Here is a 24,470-nt window from a genome sequence, read left to right on the forward strand (position 1 = left end):
TACCACCTGGGAACTCCGCCTTCCACCCTACAGATTTCTTAAATCTCTTTTAATCTGAAACCATGTTGAATTGTTAGTCAGTTGCATTAGCTTGGGAAAAATCTCAAGTCTTTGAAAACCCTGAATTTGTTTTAAGGAAAACAGTTTAGCTTACAGTTTAATTTGGAGGGAAAAGAAATGTGTTTTGTTTAGAAGGAATGAACTGATGGATGTTGTTTCTTACAGTGGCGCAAAGAGTTCTTAGGTTTATCACAAAATTTAAAGTGAATCTTCTCTGGGCCTTAGTTTATGTATCCTTTAAAAGCATAGAAATCTAATTGAATGTGGTAAGACAAATTCTATTGCAAGGTTTCTACTGAAGTCTTTTCACATATGTTCAAGCCATACCTCCAGTACTGTAGGACATCTGGTTCTGCTTTCCTCTGCCTAGCCCCTCAAGACCGGAGGAGGCAATGACACCCCGCTCCAGTACTCTTGCCTGGAAAATCCCATGGACGGAGGAGCCTGCAGTCCGTGGGGTTGCTAAGAGTCGGGCACGACTGAGTGACTTCACTTTCACCTTTCACTTTCATGCATTGGAGAAGGAAATGGCAACCCATTCCAGTATTCTTGCCTGGAGAATCCCAGGGACAGAGGAGCCTAGTGGGCTGCCGTCTATGGTGTCGCACAGAGTCGGACACGACTAAAGTGACTTAGCAGCAGCAGCAGCAGCCCCTCAAGACAGTTGTTTTAATTAAATCAGATCTGGAGTAATGTCCAAGTAAAGCCCCAGGCCACGGAAATAGGGTAGTTAAACCACATTCTTAGCTCTGTGGGAATTAAAGTAACTGACCTATTAGCAATGGGAGAAAGCCTGTAGAAAAATTCAGTTCAGATTTTTGGCCAGATTCAGAAACCTTGGATTTTCTGATGTCAAATGTTTTCCATACCACCGAGCAACTCAGTTCTCAGCAGCATTAGCTGAGTGTCCTGCAAATTTAATTCAGTCTTGACGTTGTCTACCCAGAGATAGCATCAGATCCCACCAGGGAAGGGCTCAGCCCCACTAGACTGCCCTCACTTCAGATGTCAGTCGCCAGTCTAGGCTGTTAACTCTGCTGCTGTCGGCTGGCCGTGAATCAGGTGAACAAGGCTCTTGTGACTCCCTCCTCAGGCTTGATTGATTGGCTAGAAAGGATACAGGTGTACAGTCAGATGAACAGACACAGAGGGTAGAGCCAGGAGAGGTGGAGTTTCCGAGCCTTCTCTGGGTGTGCCGCTCGCCCAGCCCTTCATGTGTTCACCAACCTGGGAACTCTGAACCAGCCTTCAAGTTTTTATGGAGGCTTCATTCCGTAAGCACGATTGATGAAATCATTGGCCACTGATGGTTGAACTGAATCTCAATAGTCTGTCCTCTGAGACTGGAAGTTCCAACCCTCTAATCACATGGTTGGTTCCTCTGGCAGTCAGCCTCCATCCTTAGGTTACCTAGGATCCCCAACCTCTGAGATCTAATGCCTGATGATCTGATGTAATGATAATAGAAATGAAGTGTACAATGAATATAATGCGCTTCAATCATCTGGAAACCATCTCCCTCACCCCCTATCCATGGAATAATTGTCTTTCATGAAACCAGTCCCTGCTGCCAAAAAAGCTGGGGACCACTGACCTAGAAACTTTCTAAAAAATTGCCTCATTAATATACAGAAGATCTTTATCACTCTATCTCTTGGGGAATTCAAGGGTTATAGGAGCTCTATGCCAAGAACTGAGATAAAGACCAAATATATAGTGTTATAAATCATGATATCACAGATTTCTATTGATACATTAACGTTCTGTTCTTTTTCTGACTCAGCAAAATGCAGTCATGGAATTTACACCTTCATGAAAGAATACAGAAAATAAGTAAACTAGATTTCAGAAATTAAGTGCAGTGAAGTGAATAAAACAAGACCGTAACTAACAGTTCAGTTCGGTTCAGTCGCTCAATCACGTCCAATTCTTTGCGACCCCATGAATCGCAGCACGCCAGGCCTCCCTGTCCATCTCCATCTCCCGGAGTTCACTCAGACTCACGTCCATCGAGTCCGTGATGCCATCCAGCCATCTCATCCTCTGTCGGCCCCTTCTCCTCCTGCCCCCAATCTCTCCCAGCATCAGAGTCTTTTCCAATGAGTCAACTCTTCGCATGAGGTGGCCAAAGTACTGGAGCTTCAGCTTTGGCATCATTCCTTCCAAAGAAATACTAGGGCTGATCTCCTTTAGAATGGACTGGTTGGATCTCCTTGCAGTCCAAAGAACTCTCAAGAGTCTTCTCCAACACCACAGTTCAAACGCATCAATTCTTTGGCGCTCAGCCTTCTTCACAGTCCAACTCTCGCATCCATACATGACCACAGGGAAAACCATAGCCTTGACTAGACGGACCTTAGTCGGCAAAGTAATATATCTGCTTTAGAATATGCTATCTAGGTTGATCATAACTTTTCTTCCAAGGAGTAACTGTCTTTTAATTTCATGGCTGCAGTCACCATCTGCAGTGATTTTGGAGCCCCCAAAAATAAAGTCTGACATTGTTTCCACTGTTTCCCCATCTATGTCCCATGAAGTGATGGGACGGAATGCCATGATCTTCGTTTTCTGAATGTTGACCTTTAAGCCAACTTTTTCACTCTCCTCTTTCACTTTCATCAAGAGGCTTTTTAGTTCCTCTTCACTTCTGCCATAGGGGTGGTGTTATCTGCATATCTGAGGTTATTGATATTTCTCCCGGCAATCTTGATTCCAGCTTGTGGTTTCTTCCAGTCCAGCGTTTCTCGTGATGTACTCTGCATAGAAGTTAAATAAGCAGGGTGACAGTATACAGCCTTGACGTACTCCTTTTCCTATTTGGAACCAGTCTGCTGTTCTATGTCCAGTTCTAACTGTTGCTTCCTGACCTGCATACAGATTTCTCAAGAGGCAGGTTAGGTGGTCTGGTATTCCCATCTCTTTCAGAATTTTCCACAGTTTATTGTGATCCACACAGTCAAAGGCTTTGGCATAGTCAATAAAGCAGAAATAGATGTTTTTCTGGAACGCTCTTGCTTTTTCCACGATCCAGCGGATGTTGGCAATTTGATCTCTGGTTCCCCTGCCTTTTCTAAAACCAGCTTGAACATCAGGGAGTTCACGGTTCACGTATTACTTATTTTCTGTATTCTTTCATGAAGGTGTAAATTCCATGACTGCATTTTGCTGAGTCAGAAAAAGAACAGAACGTTAATGTATCAATAGAAATCTGTGATATCATGATTTATAACACTATATATTTGGTCTTTATCTCAGTTCTTGGCACAGAGCTCCTATAACCCTTGAATTCCCCAAGAGATAGAGTGATAAAGATCTTCTGTATATTAATGAGGCAATTTTTTAGAAAGTTTCTAGGTCAGTGGTCCCCAGCTTTTTTGGCAGCAGGGACTGGTTTCATGAAAGACAATTATTCCATGGATAGGGGGTGAGGGAGATGGTTTCCAGATGATTGAAGCGCATTATATTCATTGTACACTTCATTTCTATTATCATTACATCAGATCATCAGGCATTAGATCTCAGAGGTTGGGGATCCTAGGTAACCTAAGGATGGAGGCTGACTGCCAGAGGAACCAACCATGTGATTAGAGGGTTGGAACTTCCAGTCTCAGAGGACAGACTTGGAGAATTTTGAGCATTACTTTACTAGCGTGTGAGATGAGTGCAATTGTGCGGTAGTTTGAGCATTCTTTTGTATTGCCTTTCTTTGGGATTGGAATGAAAACTGACCTTTGCCAGTCCTGTGGCCACTGCTGAGTTTTCCAAACTTGCTGGCATATTAAGTGCAGCACTTTCACAGCATCATCTTTCAGGATTTGAAACAGCTCCACTGGAATTCCATCACCTCCACTAGCTTTGTTTGTAGTGATGCTTTCTAAGGCCCACTTGACTTCACATTCCAAGATGTCTTGCTCTAGATTAGTGATCACACCATCGTGATTATCTTGGTCGTGAAGATCTTTTTTGCACAGTTCTTCTGTGTATTCTTGCCACCTCTTCTTGATATCTTCTGCTTCTGTTAGGTCCAGACCATTTCTGTCCTTTATGGAGCCCATCTTTGCATGAAATGTTCCCTTGGTATCTCTAATTTTCTTGAAGAGATCTCTAGTCTTTCCCATTCTGTTCTTTTCCTCTATTTCTTTGCATTGATCGCTGAAGAAGGCTTTCTTATCTCTTCTTGCTATTCTTTGGAACTCTGCATTCAGATGCTTATATCTTTCCTTTTCTCCTTTGCTTTTCACCTCTCTTCTTTTCACAGCTATTTGTAAGGCCTCCCCAGACAACCATTTTGCTTTTTTGCATTTCTTTTCCAATGGGGATGGTCTACCTAAAGGTAAAACTAAGGAAAAGTAAACAAATCATATACAAAATTCAAAGAAGTGATGCCTCTTTTGAGGAGGAACAGGTATGAGATCTTGGAGGAACTCACAAAGAGGTCTTAAGATAGAGGTAGTCTTCTCCTTAAGCAATTATTGTGAACCCAGGGTTTATCATTTTGTAAAATTGCATGGACACATTATACCACTCCTTTTCAGTTCACAAAAAAAAAAATCATTTTTCCAATTGTATATGCAAACTTCCAAATTCTGTGGGAGAAATGGTGATAAGGAAGTGAAATATGTAGATTTTGTGGATAATTCCGTTTCTTGCTTGAGGTTTTGATTGGGTAATACATATGTGTACGGAAGAACTTCAGAAGCAGCTTGTCATAGTTTCCTCTTAAAAATAATTCTGTTACTATTTGTATTGCGATCATGATAAGCTTCTAGATTAATTTAGAAAAAATTGACAACGTTATACAAATAAGGTTTGGGCTCTTCCATTTTTTTCAAGTCACCTGTTGTCCCTCATAAGCATGCAGAGTTTTCTCCATTTATATTATTGTGAACATTTCTTGTTTTATATGTGTATATATCCATGCATACATACATGTATGCATTAAGTATGCAGATAGTTCTCAGTTTGTCCAATAGTATGGGACCATAAAAATGATTGGCAAGCTGAAAAAGCTCTTTTACTGTTAGTTACAGATGTATAAGGAAATGAAAAATACTAAAAGTAATATTAACTTAGTACACTGTAGCTTAAAACTTAGAAACACTGAAAATGAGTGTTTTATTTCTTTGCAAGAAACTTCTCAAGAATAGTTTGCACAGTGGTTGTGTTCTCGGAGAAGGCAGTGGCACCCCACTCCAGTACTCTTGCCTGGAGAATCCCAGAGACGGAGGAGCCTGGTAGGCTGCAGTCCATGGGGTCACTAAGAGTCGGGCAGGACTGAGCGACTTCCCTTTCGCTTTTCACTTTCATGCATTGGAGAAGGCAGTGGCACCCCACTCCAGTACCCTTGCCTGGAGAATCCCAGAGACGGAGGAGCCTGGTGGGCTGCAGTCCATGGGGTCACTAAGAGTCGGGCAGGACTGAGCGACTTCCCTTTCGCTTTTCACTTTCATGCATTGGAGAAGGCAGTGGCACCCCACTCCAGTACCCTTGCCTGGAGAATCCCAGAGTCGGAAGAGCCTGGTAGGCTGCAGTCCATGGGGTCACTAAGAGTCGGGCAGGACTGAGCGACTTCCCTTTCGCTTTTCATTTTCATGCATTGGAGAAGGCAGTGGCACCCCACTCCAGTACCCTTGCCTGGAGAATCCCAGAGACGGAGGAGCCTGGTGGGCTGCAGTCCATGGGGTCACTAAGAGTCGGGCAGGACTGAGCGACTTCCCTTTCGCTTTTCACTTTCATGCATTGGAGAAGGAAATGGCAACCCATTCCAGTATTCTTGCCTGGAGAATCCCAGAGACAGAGGAGCCTAGTGGGCTGCCATCTATGGGGTCACATAGAGTCAGACACGACTGAAGCGACTCAGCAGTAGCAGCTTGTGTTCTCACTGTATGCCTTATAGCACAGGCTGAGCAGTTTTTCTGTGCCCTGGCCAGTGGCCATACTCCTTTCTAAGTAGGGATCAACTCCGAACATTTTATCCTTTGCTCTTTAACTGTCGTGAAACATCTCCAGGAATTTCTGTTCCATGAAATTTTCCCTGGCATGACTTTCCCTGGGCACGGCTCTCCTTGTTTGTGTCTGGCGATCACTGGCTGCATACTGGAGCTGCGGCAGCAGTGGCAGCATCGGCTTTCCTCTGCTCAGCTGTCTGTTCTCTAACTCCATTTACGTTCGTGTCTAATTGCACTTCCAGCGTTACCACTTTCGGGTTTCTTGCTGTGTGTTCTTCCATTTTGTTGGCCAGTTCTCTTTTTGGATCATCCATTTTTGTAAATTGTTACGTGAATTTATCACTGGGATACAAGGAGGCAACATAACTACACACTTTGCTGTCTGTGACTGAATTAATAGAAGCAACTGACTAATCACTGACAGACTTTGAAAGAAATGACATAAATTAGTCACTGATTATATTTTGTTCTATCGTTTTCAGAGTGGACCAAAGAGCTCCTAGTGAAGTTTGTACACTACAGTTACTCACAGTTAGTAATACTTTGAAATTTGAACAGTGGTGTTAGGAGACTCATCTAACTATATGCCATAGTAACTAAAATCCATTCATGTCAGAAATATTACAGGGCAAGGACTGCCTACACACACACACTTGTTGTTAGGCTTATTCCTTTTTTCTTCTATTGCTCTTATAACTTGGATCATTTCCTAGTTTTCAGTATTGTTATGTGGGGAAATTTGATGTATACAGCATGTTAGCTTTATATAATTATTGAATTATCTTATTACTTGTAATTAATTGCTGTTGGATTGCCAGGTTCATAATTGTATTATCTGCAAATACTTTTCTCAACCATGCCTTTATGATATTTACACATATTCTTTCTGTTATCTAATTGTACTGACTAGTAACTGAAAGGAAAGTCAGATGCTATAAAGAACAATATTGCAATATTCCTGGAATGTTAGGTCTACCAATTAAGGTAAATTAGAAGTGGTCAAACAGGAGATGGCAAGAGTGAATACCGTCTTAGGAATCAGTGAAATAAATCGGATGGGAATGGACAAATTTAATTCAGATGACCATTTTATCTATTACTATGGGCAAGAATCCCTTGGAAGAAATGGAGTAGTCCTCATAGTCAACCAAAGAGTCCAAAATGCAGTACTTGGGTGCAATCTCAAAAACGACGGAATGATCTCAGTTCATTTCCAAGGCCGACCATTCAGTATCACAGTGATCCAAGTCTATGCCCCAACCACTAATGCCAAAGAAGATGAAGTTAAATGGTCCTATAAAGACCTACAAGGCCTTCTAGAACTAAAGGACACCAAAAAAAGATGTCCTTTGCATCATAGAGGACTGGAATGCAAATGTAGGAAGTCAAGGAATACCTGGAGTAACAGGCAAGTTTGGTCTTGGAGTACAAAATGAAGCAGGCAAAAACTAACAGAGTTTTGCCAAGAGAACACACTAGTCATAGCAAACACTCTCTTCCAACAACACAAGAGACAACTCTACACATGAACATCACCAGATGGTCAATACTGAAATCAGATTGGTTATATTCTTTGCAGCCAAAGATGGAGAAACTCTATACAGTCAGCAAAAACAAGACCAGGAGCTGATCAGATGATAAACTCCTTATTGCCAAATTCAGACTTAAAGAAAGTAGGGAAAACCACTTAACCATTCAGGTATAACCTAAATCATATCCCTTACGATTATACAGTGGAAGTGACAAATAGATTCAAGGGATTAGATCTGATAGAGTGCCTGAAGAACTGTCAACAGAGGTTCATAACATTGTACAGGAGGTGGTGACCAAAACCATCACCAAGGAGAAGAAACGCAGGAAAGCAAGATGGTTGTCTTACAAATAGTTGAGAAGAGAAGCAAAAGGCAAAGGAATAAAGGAAAGATAAACCCATCTGTATGCAGAGTTCCAAAGAATATCAAGGAGAGATAAGAAAGTGAACAATGCAAAGAAATACAGGAAAACAATAGAATGGGAAAGACTAGAAATCTCTTCAAGAAAATTATAAATATCAAGGAAACATTTCTTACAAAGATGGACACAATAAAGAGCAGAAATGGTATGAACCTAAAGAAGCAGAAGAGATAAAGAAGAGGTGGCAAGAATACACAGAAGAACTGTACAAAAAAGATCTTAATGACCCGGATAACCATGATGGTGTGATCACTCACCTAGAGCCAGACATCCTGGAGTGTGAAGTCAAGTGTGCTTTAGGAAGCATTACTACGAACAAAGCTAGTGGAGGTGATGGAATTCCAGCTAAGCTATTTTAAATCCTAAAAATGATGCTTACAGTGCTGCAATCAGTATGTCAGTGCTAAGATCTTCCAGATGTACAAGCTGGATTTGAAGAGGCAGAGGAACCAGAGGTCAAATTGCCAACATCCGTTGAATCATAGAAAAAGCAAGGGAATTCCAGAAAAATATCTACTTCTGCTTCATTGACTATGTGGATCACAACAAGCTGTAGAAAATTCTTCAAGAAATGGGAATACCAGGCCATCTTACATCCCTCCTGAGAAACCTGTATGCAGGTCAAGAAGTAACAGAACCAGACATGAAACAACAGACTGGTTCAAAATTGGGAAAGGAGTCTGTCAAGGCTGTGTATTGTCACCCGGCTTGTTTAACTTATATGCAGAGTACATCATGTGAAATGCCCAGCTGGATGAAGCACAAGCTGGAATCAAGATTGCCGGGAGAAATTATGCCGGGAGTTATGGAGATGACATCACACTAATGGCAAAAAAACAAAAACTGAAGAGCCTCTTGATGAAGGTGAAAGAGGAGAGTGAAAAAACTGGCTTAGAATTCAGCTTTCAAAAAAACTAAGATCATGGCCTCTGGTCGCATCACTTTGTGGCAAATACAAGGGGAAAAGATGAAAACAGTGATAGACTATTTTCTTGGACTCCAGAATCACTGCGGACAGTGACTGCAGCCATGAAATTTTTTAAAAGACACTTGCTGCTTAGAAGAAAAACTATGACAAACCTAAACAACATATTGAAAAGTAGAGATGTCACTTTGCCGACCAGAGTCCGTATAGGCAGAGCTATAGTTTTTCCAGTAGTCATATACAGATGTGAGAGTTGGACTATAAAGAAGGTTGAGTGCCAAACAATTGATGCTTTCTAACTGTGGTGCTGGAGAAGACTTTAGAGAGTTCCTTGGACAGCAAGGAGATCAAACCAGTCAATCCTAAAGAAAATCAACCTTGAGTATTCTATCAGAAAGACTGATGCTAAAGCTGAATCTCCAATACTTTGGCCACCTGATGCGAAGAGGTGATTCATGAGAAAAGACCCTGATGCTGGGAAAGATTGAAGGCAAGAGGAGAAGGGGCCAACAGAGGATGAGATGGTTGGATGGCATCATCGACTCAATGGACATGAGTTTGAGCAAGCTCCAGGAGATGGTGATGGACAGGGAGGCCTGGTGTGCTGCAGTCCATGGGGTTGCAAAGAGTCAGACATGACTGAGTGACTGAACAGCAATGACGAAATACCTCCCCAGTTCTAAATAACTGTGGGGATAGTGACCATCCTTACTTTGTTCTTAGGCTTAATGGGAGTGCTTCTGATGTTTCTGCTTTGAGCTTTATGCTAGTTGGGGGGTTTAGGTAGATACATTTTTTCATGTTGAAGCATTATTTGCCTAGCATATTTTGGTGAGAAATTTTATTGAGTGTTAATTGGGTTCAGGTGTTATCAGCCTGATTCAAGTGCCTCCTAAAATGTGGTATGAAACACAGCTGTACCCATGAAGTTATGTTTGAAAAAGAATAGAAATGGAAAAAACTAACCCTGAATCTGATAAAACCTCTACATCAGTAGTCCCCAGATGAGACATTTGCCAGTGTCTGGAGATATTGTTGGTTGTCACAAGAGGAAGAGAAGATGCTAGCAGCACCTAATGGGTGGAGGAAAGTGATGCTGCTGAAACCATCGTGCAGTGCTCAGAGCAGCCCCCACAATAAAGAATTGTCTAGCCCAAATGTCAAGTGCAAAGGTTTAGAAACTTTTCTAGATCTCTCACTACCGCTTTAAAAAAAAAAAATGATGTGGGGAATACAGAAATGTGACACTCACAGAAAGCAATCAGCACAGCTTGTGAAACGTTCTAGGAGGCAGATGACCTGGGGTCTCCATCATACTAACAGCATGGGGGGGATGGGAAAAGAAAGAATTATTACATATTAAGAGCTCAAGATGCCAACCAAATGCAGTATGGTACTATATATACCATTTCACATGAGCGATTTGAGCATCTCAGATTTTGATATCTATGGGAGGTCCTAGGACCAGTTCCCTGCATATACCCAGGGATAACTGTATAGATCCTACTTGGATCCTCATTCAAATAAACCACTTCTGCAGAAATCAGGGCAGTTTGAGGGAATACATGAAACAAGATGAGCAAAATGTCAGTAATTACTGGAGTTGAGAAATGGAGATTCATTATGCTTTCCTGCTTTAGTTTTTGCTTCAGTTGTCCATAATAATTTTCCTTCAGTAACATCAGTGAAAATGACTTGTCTCTTTCCAATCCTTTCAAATAATGATTTATTATAATATATTTCTTATTAAATTCTCTGTGTTCCTAAAATAAGCCTCCCATGAAGAACATGGCAATGCCTGCTAAGTCACTTCAGTTGTGTCAAACTCTTGAGAGACCCTGTGGATTGTAGTCCTCCAGTCTGCTCTGTCCATGGGATTCTCTAGGCAAGAATGCTGGAGTGGGTTGCCATGCCCTCCTCCAGAGGATCTTCCCGACCCAGGGATTGAACCTGCGTCTCATATGTCTCCTGCATTGGAAGGCGGGTTCCTTACCACTAGCACCACCAGGGAAGCCCTTCACCTTTTTATAAAAGCTTTTTTCTTGTTTCTTTAAAGCCTTTATAAAAAGGCTTTCAAAGTCTTTTTATAAAATTAGAATAATATTGATTCTAAAATTTGGCAAGGGCAACAGAAAACTATATACCAGTCTCACTTAGGACTGTCAATGCAGGTATCCTGAATAAAATGCTGGAAAACAGGCTTTTATAGTAGATTAAAAGAATAACAGTAGTATTATTTTAACAATGCCATGTGTGTGTATATATATATATATATATATTCTTTTTATAAAAGCTTTTCATATTTTAAAAAACTTTTATATAAAGGTCTCTGAAACTTTAAAGGTACAAGCTAAGTTAAATATGAAGAAGCTGGCTAGTCTGTTGACTTTAGTCACTGGAATAGTAGGCCTTTAGGGAAAGAAATTAATATCTCATCATTTCTGCTTTATTGACTGTGCCAAAGCCTTTGACTCTGTGGATCACAATAAACTGTGGAAAATTCTGAAATAGATGGGAATACCAGACCACCTAACCTGCCTCTTGAAAAACCTGTATGCAGGTCAGGAAGCAACAGTTAGAACTGGACATGGAACAACAGACTGGTTCCAAATAGGAAAAGGAGTACATCAAGGCTGTATATTGTCACCCTGCTTATTTAACTTATATGCAGAGTACATCATGAGAAACACTGGACTGGAGGACGAAGCTGGAATCAAGATTGCCGGGAGAAATATCAATAACCTCAGATATGCAGATGACACCACCCCTATGGCAGAAAGTGAAGAAGAACTAAAGAGCCTCTTGATGAAAGTGAAAGTAGAGAGTGAAAAAGTTGTCTTAAAGCTCAACATTCAGAAAACAAAGATCATGGCATCTGGTCCCATCACTTCATGGGAAATAGATGGGGAAAGAGTGTCAGGCTTTATTTTTCTGGGCTCCAAAATCACTGCAGATGGTGATTGCAGCCAAAAGATGCTTACTCCTTGGAAGGAAGGTTATGACCAACCTAGACAGCATATTGAAAAGCAGAGACGTTACTTTGTCAACAAACGTCCATCTAGTCAAGGCTATGATTTTTCCAGTGGTCACGTATGGATGTGAGAGTTGGACTGTGAAGAAAGCTGAGCGCCGAAGAATTGATGCTTTTGAAGTGTGGTGTTGGAGAAGACTCTTGAGAGTCCCTTGGACTGCAAGGAGATCCAACCAGCCCATCCTAAAGGAGATAGGCCTAGATGTTCATTGGTAGGACTGATGTTGAAGCTGAAACTCCAATACTTTGGCCACCTGATGTGAAGAGCTGATGCATGTGAAAAGACTCTGATGCTGGGAAAGATTGAGGACAGGAGGAGAAGGGGACAACAGAGGATGAGATGATTGGATGGCATCACCAACTCAATGGACATGGGTTTGGGTGGACTCTGGAAGTTGGTTATGGACAGGGAAGCCTGGCATGCTGTGGTTCATTGGGTTGCAAAGAGTCGGACATGACTGAGCGACTGAACTAAACTGATGCTCTCTGCAGTGGAAATGCAGAGTTTTAACCACTGGACCATCAGGGAAGCCCCACTGTCAGTTTATTTTTAATAGGTTAATTTTTAGAGGCAGTTTAGGTTCACTGCAGTATCAAGCAGAAGCACAAAGATCTCCCATATACTCTGTGCCCCACACATTCATAGCCTCCCCCATTATCAGCATTCCCCACCAGAGTAGTACATTTGTGAGAATTGATAAGCCAATATTGATGCATCATTGTAATCCTGTCTGTAGTTTATATTTGGGTTTACTCTTGATACTGCACACTCTGCACACTCATTTGAGCAAATTTATAATGACATGTATTTACCATTACAGTATCATACAGAGTAGTTTCACTGCCCTAAAAAATCAGCTGAATCCCACCTATTTATTCCCGCTCAGTGACTCAAACCTTGGTGACTACTCAGCTTTTATTGATTCCATGGATGTTTGGCGGCACACTCCCAACTTTATCCTTCTCCTTCCATATTGTGTTGGCTCTTCTGGATCTTTTGCCTTCCATGTAAACTTTAGAATCAGTTTGTCAGTATCTACAAAATAACTTGCTGGGGTTTTTATTGGAATAATATTGAATCTGTAGATCAAGTTGGGAAGAACTAACATCTTAACAGTATTGAGTCTTCCTATCCATGAATATAGACACTCTCTACATTTATAACTCTGATTTATCAGAGTTTTGTGGTTTTCTTCATAAAGACAGACCTTGTACATATTTTGTTAGTTTTATACCTAAGTATTTTGTTTTCAGTACTGCTAAGGTAAGTGGGATTAAATGTTCTTAATTTCAAATACTGCTTATGGCTGGAATATAGGAAAGCAATTGACTTTTTTTATATATTAATCTTGGGTCCTCCAATCTTGATATAATTACTCATTAGTTCTAGGAGGTTTTTGTCACATGCTTTAAGATTTTCTGTGTAGACAATCAGATGATACATGAACAAACTGTACATATGTATACACACACACATTTGTATTGCATTAACCAGGACTTCAGTTATGATGTTGAAAAGGCATGGTGAGACAAGACATCTGTGCTTTGTTCTTAAACTTATCAGGAAAGCTTTTAGTTTCTTACTAAGTATGATGTTACCTCTAGGTTTACTCTAGCAATGGCAACCCCTCCAGTATTCTTGCCTAGGGAATTTCATGGACAGAGGAGCCTCGTGGGCTACAGTTCACGGCGTGGCAAAAATTCAGACTCAACTTAGCAATGAAACAGCAGCAGCAACATACCTTATCTGACATTTTCCCTTTCTTTGTGTAGATCCACATTTCTGAACTTGATCATTTTCCTTCTTTCTAAAAAGTCTTTATTTCTGCTCTCTTTTGAAGAGTAAGTTTGCTGGTACAGAACTCTACATGTAGTTGGGTCTTGTTTTTGATCCAACCTGACAATCTCTTTATTTTTAGTTGTGCTGGGTCTCTGTTGGGCTCTGCACTGGGACTGCACGCGGGCTTTCTCTAGTTGCACCGAATGGGAGCTACTCTTCATTGTGTTGCGTGGGCTTCTCATTGCAGTGGAGTCTCTTGACAGAGCAGGGATTGAACCCTTGTCCTCTGCATTGGCAGGTGATTCTTATCCCCTGAGCCACTAGGAAAGTCCCGATCTCCGTCTTTTAATTGGTGTATTTAGACCATTGATAATAGTTGAATTCATAGTTGCATATTTGTTACCATTTTCTATTTGCTGTGCTTGTTCTATTTTTTTTCTTTCACTCTTCTTCTGCCTTTTGTGGTTTTCATTGAGCATGTTATGTGATTTCATTTTCTCTCCTTTCTTAGCGTATCAGTTGTACTTAATTTTTTTTTTTACTTTTCATTAATGGATTCCTAGGGTTTGGCATACACTTTTACAGCTAATCCAAATCCACCTTCAAGTAACATTACTGGCCTCATGCGTATCCCAGCTTCAGTTGTGTCCAACTCTGTGCGACCCCATAGACGGCAGCCCACCAGGCTCCCCTGTCCCTGGGATTGTCCAGGCAAAAACACTAGAGTGGGTTGCCATTTCCTTCTCCAGTGCATGAAAGTGAAAAGTGAAAGTGAATGCTCAGTCATGTCCAACTCTTGGCCACCCCAGGGACTGCCACCTACCATTCTTCTCAGTCCATGGGATTTTCCAGGCAAGAGTACTAGAGTGGGGTGCCATTGCCTTCTCCAGTACATTATAATAAAATAACCTAATTCTTCTGTTCCATTATCTGTGTTACTTCTTTGATTTCACTTATACATAGAGTGTGTGTGTGTGTGTATGCGCGTGCACACACATACATAAGCATACATAATCGAATATATTGTTGCTATTATTATTTTAAATAAGCTGTTATCTTTCAGATCAATTAAAATGAAAAACTTTTATTTTACCCGCTTTTACACCTTATCTGGGACTTCCCTGGTGGTCAGTGGTAAAGAATCCTCCTCTATGCAAGAAACACTGGTTTGATCCCTGGATCAGAAAGATCCCCAGGAGGGAGCAATGGCAACCCCTCCAGTATTCTTGCCTAGGGAATTTCATGGACAGAGGAGCCTCGTGGGCTACAGTTCACGGCGTGGCAAAAATTCAGACTCAACTTGGCAATGAAACAGCAGCAGCAACATGCCTTATCTGATGTTTTCCCTTTCTTTGTGTAGATCCACATTTCTGAACTTGATCATTTTCCTTCTTTCTGAAGAACTTCTTTAACCTTTCTTACAAGACAGATTTACCAGCAACAGATTACTTCAACTTTGTTTGTTGGAAAAAGTCTTTATTTCTGCTCACTTTCGAAGAGTAAGTTTGCTGGTACAGAACTCTACGTTGGTTGATTTTTCTCTCAATGCTTTGAATAGTTCACTCTACTTTCTTGCATTGTTTCTGAGAAGTTTGATTTAATTCTTCTTTGCTTATCTTTCTCTCGGGCTCCTTTTTTCTTTTTATTTTCTGTAGTTCAAAACTGATAGGCTTACGTGTAATCTTTCTGCCATTTATCCTGTTTGGTGTTCTCTGAGAGGCTTGTATCTACAGTTTCATATCTGATGTTAATTTAGGGAACTTCTCAGTCATTACTGTTAAAAATAAATTTATTCTGTTCCTTCTCTCTTCTAGTATTCCCATTACACATAGATTACACCTTTTGTAGTTGTATATTCTGTTTTTTCCAGTCCTTTTTTTTTTTTTTTTTTTTTTTTTTTTTTTGCTTTTTGGTTTGGAGGTTTCTATCTGTTGTGATATCCTCAGGCTCAGAGATTTCTTTCCTCAGGTGTATCCAGTCCACTAATAAGCCCATTATAGGACTCCTCATTTCTGTTATCTATTTTTTAAATTTCATTTTGTAGGGTTCTGATCTCTTTCTTTTTGGTTCTTTTTTGGAAGTTCCATCTCTCTGCTTTGTTACTCATCTGTTTTCCCATGCTATGTATTTTATTCATTGGCGCTCTTAGAATTATTAATCATAGTTTTAAATCAGCAGTCTAATAATTCCAACATCCTGCTGTATCTGACTCTTGTTCCTGTGCTTGCTCTGTCTCTTCAACTTTGGTTTTTGCCTTTTAGTATGTCTTATAATTTTTTTCTTGCTAATCAGGCATGATGTACTGGGTAAAAGGCTCTGCTATCAGTAGGACTTTAGAAATGTGATGATTAAAAGTAAAGGGAGGGAAAACGCTCTGTTGTCCATGACTAGGTCTCAGTTTTTTAGTGATCCTGTGCCTCTGGGCTGTGAACTGTGCTTCTCAGCCCCCTCCCTCCCCAGCCCCTGGTTGACAAGATAGCTGGAGTGTCCTGGAGTTGGGTATTTCTTTCCCTCAGGTCAGTTATGCTCTGATAAAACTCCAGTAGGTTAAGCTCTGGTTAAATACTTTCTCCTGAGAGCAGACCTTATTAGGAACAGAATGTTCTGGCATGTCTCAAAGTGGTTCTTTTATCCCTCTGCTGACTCTCTTGTTGTTGTGGTGAAGAGTTCAGTTAAGTTACCTGATTTGTTAGATTGGTAATTAAGTGTTTAATAAAAATGACTTTTAAAAAGTATGTTTGCAGTTTCCTAAAAAGATAAACATTCTACTCTTAAGTATTTACACAAATGATGAAAACTTATATTCACAGAAAACCCTACACATGAATGTTTAGAAGCTTTATTCATAATTGACAAAACTTGGGAGCAACTAGATGTCTTTATTTTATCATAATGTGCCCGAGCTATCCATGAAGCCAGTATAGTGTTACTTGAAGGTGGACTTGGATTAGCTGTAAATGTATTTGCCAAACACTAGGGAAACCAATAATATAAAGTAAACAAGTATAACTGACATTCTAAAAAGGAGAAACATTGAATCATGCAGTATGCTGAGTGAAAACCACAAAAGCAGAAAAAGAGTAGAAGAAAATAATAGAACAAGAACAACAAATAGAAAACAGTAACAAATGTGGTAGCTTGGTGGAATATTATTCAGCAGTGGAGAGGGGGGCCTCTCAAGCTCTGAAAAAACATGGAAGAACTTACATGCAAATGGCTAAGGGAGAGAAACCAGTCTGAAGAGGCTGTATGCAGTATGATTCCAAATATGCAACATTCTAGAAAAGGCAGAACTGTGGAGACAAAGGATTGGTGACTGCCAGTGGTTAGGGCGTGGGAGGGATAAGTAGGTGGAGTGCTGGAGGATGTTTAAGGTTGGGAAGGTGTTTAGCGTGATGTTATGATGGATTCATGGCATTGTGCATTTATCAAAATACATAGAACTGTACAACATAGTGAACCCTAATATAAACTGTAGACACTAGTTAATAATAATGTGTCGATATTGGTTCATCAGTTGAAACGAATATTCCACACTGATGCAAGATGTTAATGATAGGAGGAATTGGGTACAGAAGGAAAAGAGGATAAACATAAGCATGCTCTAAAAATAATCTGTTAATTTTTTTAAGTAGTTTATTCAGTTCAGATTTTATTGAATGTGCCCAATTACGTCAAACAATTATTACTTGAACTAAAACTTTAAGATAAGTATCTGTTTTACTTATGAAATCTACATTGTTGAAGCATTTCAGGACTATTGCTTACATTTTCTGTGAATTTATAAGTAAGCACAGAGTTAATGTTGAAAATTATTTAATTCCTTTTTGCTTTCTTAAGAAATAAAGTACTGTAGAGAATTGATTTTGTCTATTTGTGAATGTGTGTGGTTAAATAATTTAGTGCAAAGATTTCGCATGTTAATATATTAGAAATCTTTCCAAATACTGTAATAGCTAAAGTAATTTGGGATGTTTGTGTCCTGACTCTTATTATTTCTTTATAATGTAAAATACTTCTATTTCATTGATTCTGAGAGATCTGCACTAGGACATTTTAGCCTCTGATATCAGTATGTCTCTTATAATCAGTGGCATCTTAGATTCAGTGAAATGTGATATCTAGTAAGTCCTCAGGAGAACAAATTTAACAGTTACGAAATCGTGGGATCATCTGATTTCCTTCATCTCGGTTTTTCAGATGCTCATTGTGTGGGTATGTGTGCAGCCATCCTCCTTCTTTGAAGTCTCACATGTGGAAGCATGCTAGTGACCAAAATTACAACTACGAACAAGTAAACAAGGCTATTAATGACGCCATTTCACAAAGTGGCAGGTATTCGATCTTTACTGTTATACATAAAGAAATTACTGTTACATATATTTTTTTTTCTGTAAAGTTAGAGTTAAATCTACTAGTCTGCATTATAACCAACTCTATTTGATGTGTTTTGTTTTAAGGATTCGGGGGAAATCCTCTGGAAAGACAGTATTAAACAACAGTGAAGGAAGAGCTGATTCTCTCACTTCTCGAAGTTCAGAAAATTTGGTGTCATCCTCAGAGCTGATTCCCCAGGCTCCTAATGAAGTCAAAGGTCCCAACGAGAATGAGAAGCTAAGCCCTGCAAGTAATACCTCATGCAGTTTAGAAAAAAGCTCCAGTCTGGCCCCTCCTGGCGTGGAGTATTGCGTTTTACTCTTCTGTTGTTGTATATGTGGTTTTGAATCTACCAGCAAAGAGAATCTCTTGGATCATATGAAAGAGCATGAGGGTGAAATTGTAAACATCATCCTAAATAAGGACCACAACACAACTCTAAACACAAATTAGATGGAATTGTTATCCAAAGAGGAAACCAGCCGAGGAAGACTCCTTTAAACTGCAGTCTGCCCTTTGTGCTGTCCAGGAACTTACTAGACACAGAAGAAATTAGTAGGTGTGATTCTTGAGGAAATGACAGATGGTACCTTGGAACCAAATTTGTAATGTAATAAAAGAAATTCCAAATAGATAAGGGGTAATAATATTTAAGCATTTTGAGTGAGGGGAAATGGATTGAGGAGGCAGCAAAGATATAACCTGACAATAACCTTCTGTTACCTCTCAGTTTGAGTGTATTTATTATTAAAAGCTTATTATAGTGTAGAAATGCAAGCAGAAGAGTTAAGAAGGGGCTTTTCAGGAACTATTCCAAAACGTACTGTTACTGAAGTGTCACAGTCTTAAGCAGACCTTAGTTTTCTTTATTCTCAATTTTGACATGGATGACAGGCCTCTTGTGAGAAATGGGAGGCAAGTGTCTGAGGGTTTTTGGTATCAACAAGAAAGAGATTATTATAGGGCTTTGAGATGATGAATCCAAATCTTTCGTCAGATTGACAGGAATAAATCTACACTCAACCTGAGATATATTAGTAATACTTTACTCTTTAGAAAGAAAAGAGATCTCTAAATCCAAATCTAGATTATAAGTAGCCATTTACAAAGTAAATTATTGTCTTAAATTTACAGTGAATGTCTTGTGAGCAAAAGAGGAGAAAGGTGAATTCCTGCCAACCTCAAATCAAAACTCAAGGTTCATAAAAATGGTGACTATTTGAGCACAGTGCACTTCTCAGAGATTCTTTTCAGAGTGTTGACAGAAACCCCAGTTTTCTCAGTAGTTTTATAGGCCTTCTACTCCGCTCTTCTAAACTAGACCAAGCTTGTTATCTAAAAAAGTCTGTTAAAACAACAAAGTAGGAAACTGCATCTAGCCATGAGACCTTGGAAACAGTTTAAACTGTTAAATAAAAATCATTTAGGGGAAGTGGGATGAAATTCAGAAGCCCCTTCAAATGAGTACTACTATTGAGATTTTATTTCCTTTTGTTTTTTATTTAGTTACACTTAGCATACGAAGTATAACCAAATGTGGCTAAAATATAGTAAAAATTCAGAGTGTTTCTAAAACTTTTAATAACAAAAAACATTTGGGTTTCTCCTATCCAGGAAATTGCATTTTTTTTTTTTTTTGATGTGCAATAGGACACATGGGGAGCCAATGAAAACTTGCCATCAGATAGTTGAAATCTTCTCGTTAATTACACATTTTGTATTACAGCGTATTTCAAAGGGTAAAGAGAACGAGTTTTTGGTTTTGCTTTTGTAGTCCTGCTCATGTATGTATGCGTTGTTCTGTTAATGTCAGTTCTGCCTACAAATCAGAAAGCGGCCAGGGCACCATGCCGTGTGCCATCTTCATGGTGCTCTTTCTCACCTTGACTTTTCATCCTCTTGAGCTAAGGCTGTGACTCATAACCTTAGGAAACATTGAAACAGACTTTTTTGAATAGGAAACTCCATAAACACATTTTAGGAAAGAATTCTCTTCCCAAAGTCCAGGTCTGAGGCGAATTAATTAACATTTTTCAGATAGCATTAGGAACGATGTAAGCGAGGCCAGACACTTGAAATATTGTCTGATTTTTTTTTTTAAATCTCATTTGATGGTGATATTTGAACAAACAGAATTGATTGTAACTTTGCAGCTTTTTATTTTAGGTAGCTTTAATTTATTTGTGAAAGTTAATCCACTTCTGATATCTGCTTTTTAAAAGAGAAGATGAATTCATATATACTAAACTGTATTACCCAAGACCCCATACAGTCGGTTTTCTCATTTTCTCCTGTTTTCAGGAGTAAAACACACTGAAATTTTATTTCAAGTTCAAATGATACATTTTAAATGGTTCCATTATAACTATATTGTTTTCACTCAGTTTTTTCATTACTGGTGGCTCTGGCTCAGTGTTTCTTTATTAAAATCTATTATTCTGAAAACTGACAACCTTAGAAGAATTTTTTTGTTACATAAATTTTCCTTGGCTTTAATTTTACATTTGGAAAATACTAATAACTAAAAAACATTCCCAGAATTTCAACAATGAATTTTTAAATTAACGTTCTTCATTTCCTTAAACCACTTCCATTGGTTGTTATTTAATTTTCCATTTGGAATCACATATTTAAATTTTCCCTAGCTCATGGGAAAAAAATTAACCCATAAGTTCAAAAGTCTGTAAATATTCATCTGACTCTAGCCTAAAATATCTCCAGAAGCTCTCTCCTGGCCTGTAGGAGGAACCATAGACCAAAAATGTTCTGTACTTTCCCATTACAGTTTTGTGACAAGCCTTAAGTTAACTGTCTCCACCAAGAACAATTGAGTATTTCTAAAAGTACTGACGAAGACTAAATATGCAATTTTAATTCTAGAAGAAATAGGTATTAAAATAATCAGCAGGAATTCTCTTTATATAGGAATAACATGTACTGGTACTCGATCTTTTATTATAGAAAACTCAGTATCTGTTTTCCATGCTGAACACTTAAATTCTAAGATTTGATAGTGAACGTAGTTTTTAAAACAAACTTACTGGATAAGGCAGAGGTGGGGAGGGGGAAGATGATGCATTCTGATCATTATAAATAATATTTTATCAGGGCTCTATCATTTTCCCTTTCTCTAGTAATCCAGAATATGGTTGGTATCCCCAGTGTTGTAACAGCACCATGCCTATATTCCAGTTGACCTGTAGACTTCCAGTTCTGAGTCCACCCAGCGCAGTGTAGTGACACTGACTGAAGCCTTCATTCTAGATCTTCGGTCTATTCCAGGTAGCTGTCAGTGGCTTTGCTACTATTTGTTTTTTTGTCTCTTCTCACAAAGCAAGCGGTGGGCACCTATGTTTACATTGTATCTTCCTGCAATGTACTTGGCTTGACAGAGACAAGCAGGCTTCTCTATTGAGACTTACTATATTTTTAGTTTTCATAGACACTTATTTAATCTTTTTTTTATTGTACAGCAAGGTGCTCTAAGTAATATTCTATAAAATATATTTAATAGAAATTTGAGTTTGATATTCATGAACATGAATACATGTATTTTTTTAAGAAATAAGTATTGTGTAACACTACGGCATTGCTTCTATAGCCAAAGTCTGAAAATTTCCGAAACACTGACATGTAAAGACTACAGTTAATTCTGACACTGTATCTTATTAAAATAGGATGATTTGCATTTTGTATAATTATCCTGCACATCAAGCTGCATGCCTTAACGCCTAAAACTCTAGGATTGTGTTCATGGTAGAACAGTTTATCTGTTCAATAAACAGTGAAGCAACGTCTTAGCGCTTCTTTAACTACCTTTGGAAATACTGTACAATGTTAGAATAATTTATTTTGCTTTACAGGAGTTTGTCATGTATTGACTTTAATATTGTATTTTGGTAATAAATTTTTTGTTAAAAACACTTGCCTCTAAGTTTTATTAACAAAAAGTTATGTCCATTCTTAATTTGGAAATGTTGATTTAATCACTTAGAAATTTGGGTTTAAATAATGAAGAACTGCTCCAGGCTTAAAATAAGGGTTATGATTGCCTCTTAGTAACATGTTAAACTGTTGGTGACTAGCATTATACTATGTTGGACAGAGGTAATTGAAAAAGCATTTAGATTGTTTTAATCTTTTTAAAAATTCAATTTAATTTTTGAAGTTTGTTTTTCCTTGCTTCACAGCCATCTTCCACATCCATATATGCTTTAAATTCTGATACAGTCTAAGTGCTGAAGACTAGCTCTCAGAACTGCAGTTAGCATTTCGCATGTGCATTGATTCAGTGCATTGGGAAGTGAAGCTAGTCTGACTGTATCATTGGTCTAGTTCCATTGCCCTAGAATCACGGGCTACCTCAACTGCTAATGTCCAAGGCCACATATTTCTTCCCAAAAGCTTTAATCCCTTGTCCTGTCTCCCAGAGGCAGCATAATTATATCCCCTGTCTTTTCAAGAGCCAAATCCCAACACTCTTGCCAGCCTCCAGATAGCTGTAAAAATCCCAGCACAGAAGATCCAGAACATAGAACATGTGGTGCAGTTTGGTAGCCACCAGCCACATGTGGCTGCTGAGCACTTGTAATGACTAGGATGCTACGTGTACAATATGCAACAGCTCTGAAGACATATTTTTTTAAATGTATCTCATTGATAGCTTTTTATATTGATTACTTGTTGAAATGATATTTGGGATATTTTGGATTAAATAAAATATTAAAATGAATTTCACCTGCTTATTTTTTTGTGTAGCTGCTATAAAATTTTAGATTGCATATGTGGCTCACATTGTTTATCTGTGGTGATTTAGAAGAGGGGTTAGTAAACTGACAGCTCTTGCTTGAAATCTGGCCTGACACCCATATTTATAAAAGTAAGTTTTATTGGAACACAGCCATACCCAGTCATTTGCGTATTGCATATGGCTAATTTTGACGTACAACAGCAGCACAAAATAGTTGTTACAAAATACATGCACCATGAAACCCAACTTACTCCAGTCTGTTTAATAGTAAATATTTGGTAGTTTGCTGACCTCCGACATAGAACTGTGGTATGATCTGTGCTTTAACGCTCTGATAAAGAAAAAAGGCTTCTTATACAGAAACCTATATTATATAGCACTATTTTATAACTATATTATCTCTCCCTCTGTAATTTTTATAGTCTTCTTCTATAGCCCTACCCATAATTTACAACTTCAACCTAAGTGTTTCATCATCCCTACTTAAAGCCAAACATTTATTTAAAATAACATAATTAAATAATAATGCCGTTTTAAAAAGTACCCTTTTCCTCCTGACAACCTTATGGTGCTGATGTACCCTCCCTACTTCACCCCTTCAGTGATAACTGTGGTGGGAGGTAACCGTGGCAGCTAATCCACTCAACCGTGGTGACCAGTTAACTTGCATGATCCAGGATATAAAGAAGAGCCTCCGATCCACCTCTTTATAATGAATAGCTTCTGTGAGCCTAAAACCGGATTCAGGTCGGGTGTGGTTGTGGTTGCCTTTGATGTAGAACTGTTGATTAAACTGGTAGATCTAAGAAAAAGTCACAGTACTCACCTACATAGATCTTCTGTATCAAGCAGGAAACATGTAAAATAAACATTCTTGGCCCTGTAAATTCTTAGAGACGTTTCTGTTTTTAATTGGTGCCACACAATAGAGAGTATGTTTTGGTTTATATCTTAGAATCCGAATGACTAAGGTGCTTAAAGCATTTCCAGAGTCCTAAAGGTGCAGCAGAATCCAGTGTGTGTGTGGTGGTGGGGGACTGTAGACCTCGTTCTGGTGATATATTAGTATACTGTATCCATTTTTCTCATTTGAACCATAAAGTGCTATGACATTGATTTTTATCTTTTTCCAGTATGAGTAATTCCTGTTTAAATTGTTTGCCTTAAAAAACGTTGATTATAGTAGATCATCCTTTGAATTAAAGTTTAATTTTAGGCATCTAATGTAAATTCTTAGATCTTCAGATGTTGGTACTGTTTTGCTTCGTAACTCAGCCACATTTACACCAGTTGTGTCACTTAATCCAGATAGTAAGGGAACCATTTGGAACAGTTTGCAAACCTGAATGTAAGACATATACCCTCATGGCAATTCAGAGGCGCATGGGGCCATTGTTTGAAAAAGGTGAGACAGGTGGGTGGGGTTTTATTTACTCTTTAACCATGCAGTCAGATGCAACTATTTTCATCTTTGATTTTTCAGCTTTGTTGTCATTTAGTCGCTCAGTCGTGTCCAACTGTTGTGACCCCATGGACTGTAGCCCACCAAGCTCCTCTGTCCGTGGGGTTTCCCAGGCAAGAATACTGGAGTGGATTACCACTTCTTCCTCCACAGGATCTTCCTGACCCAAGGGTCAAAACTGGGT

General features: G+C 39.0%; 1 protein-coding gene across 2 annotated transcripts in view; it reads left to right on the forward strand.

Annotated features, from left to right (window-relative positions):
* Window positions 1-22,806, forward strand: part of ZNF507 (zinc finger protein 507) — a 43,803-nt gene extending 20,997 nt beyond the window's left edge. For both annotated transcript variants that reach the window (XM_018062256.1, XM_018062255.1), the window contains 2 exons: window positions 17,898-18,032; window positions 18,158-22,806. In XM_018062256.1, the coding sequence (XP_017917745.1) occupies window positions 17,898-18,032; window positions 18,158-18,527 (505 nt within the window). In that variant the 3' untranslated portion in view covers window positions 18,528-22,806. The remainder of the gene's footprint in view (window positions 1-17,897; window positions 18,033-18,157) is intronic.

Source organism: Capra hircus, chromosome 18 (assembly GCF_001704415.2).
Source record: "Capra hircus breed San Clemente chromosome 18, ASM170441v1, whole genome shotgun sequence".
Taxonomy (NCBI): Eukaryota; Metazoa; Chordata; class Mammalia; order Artiodactyla; family Bovidae; genus Capra; species Capra hircus.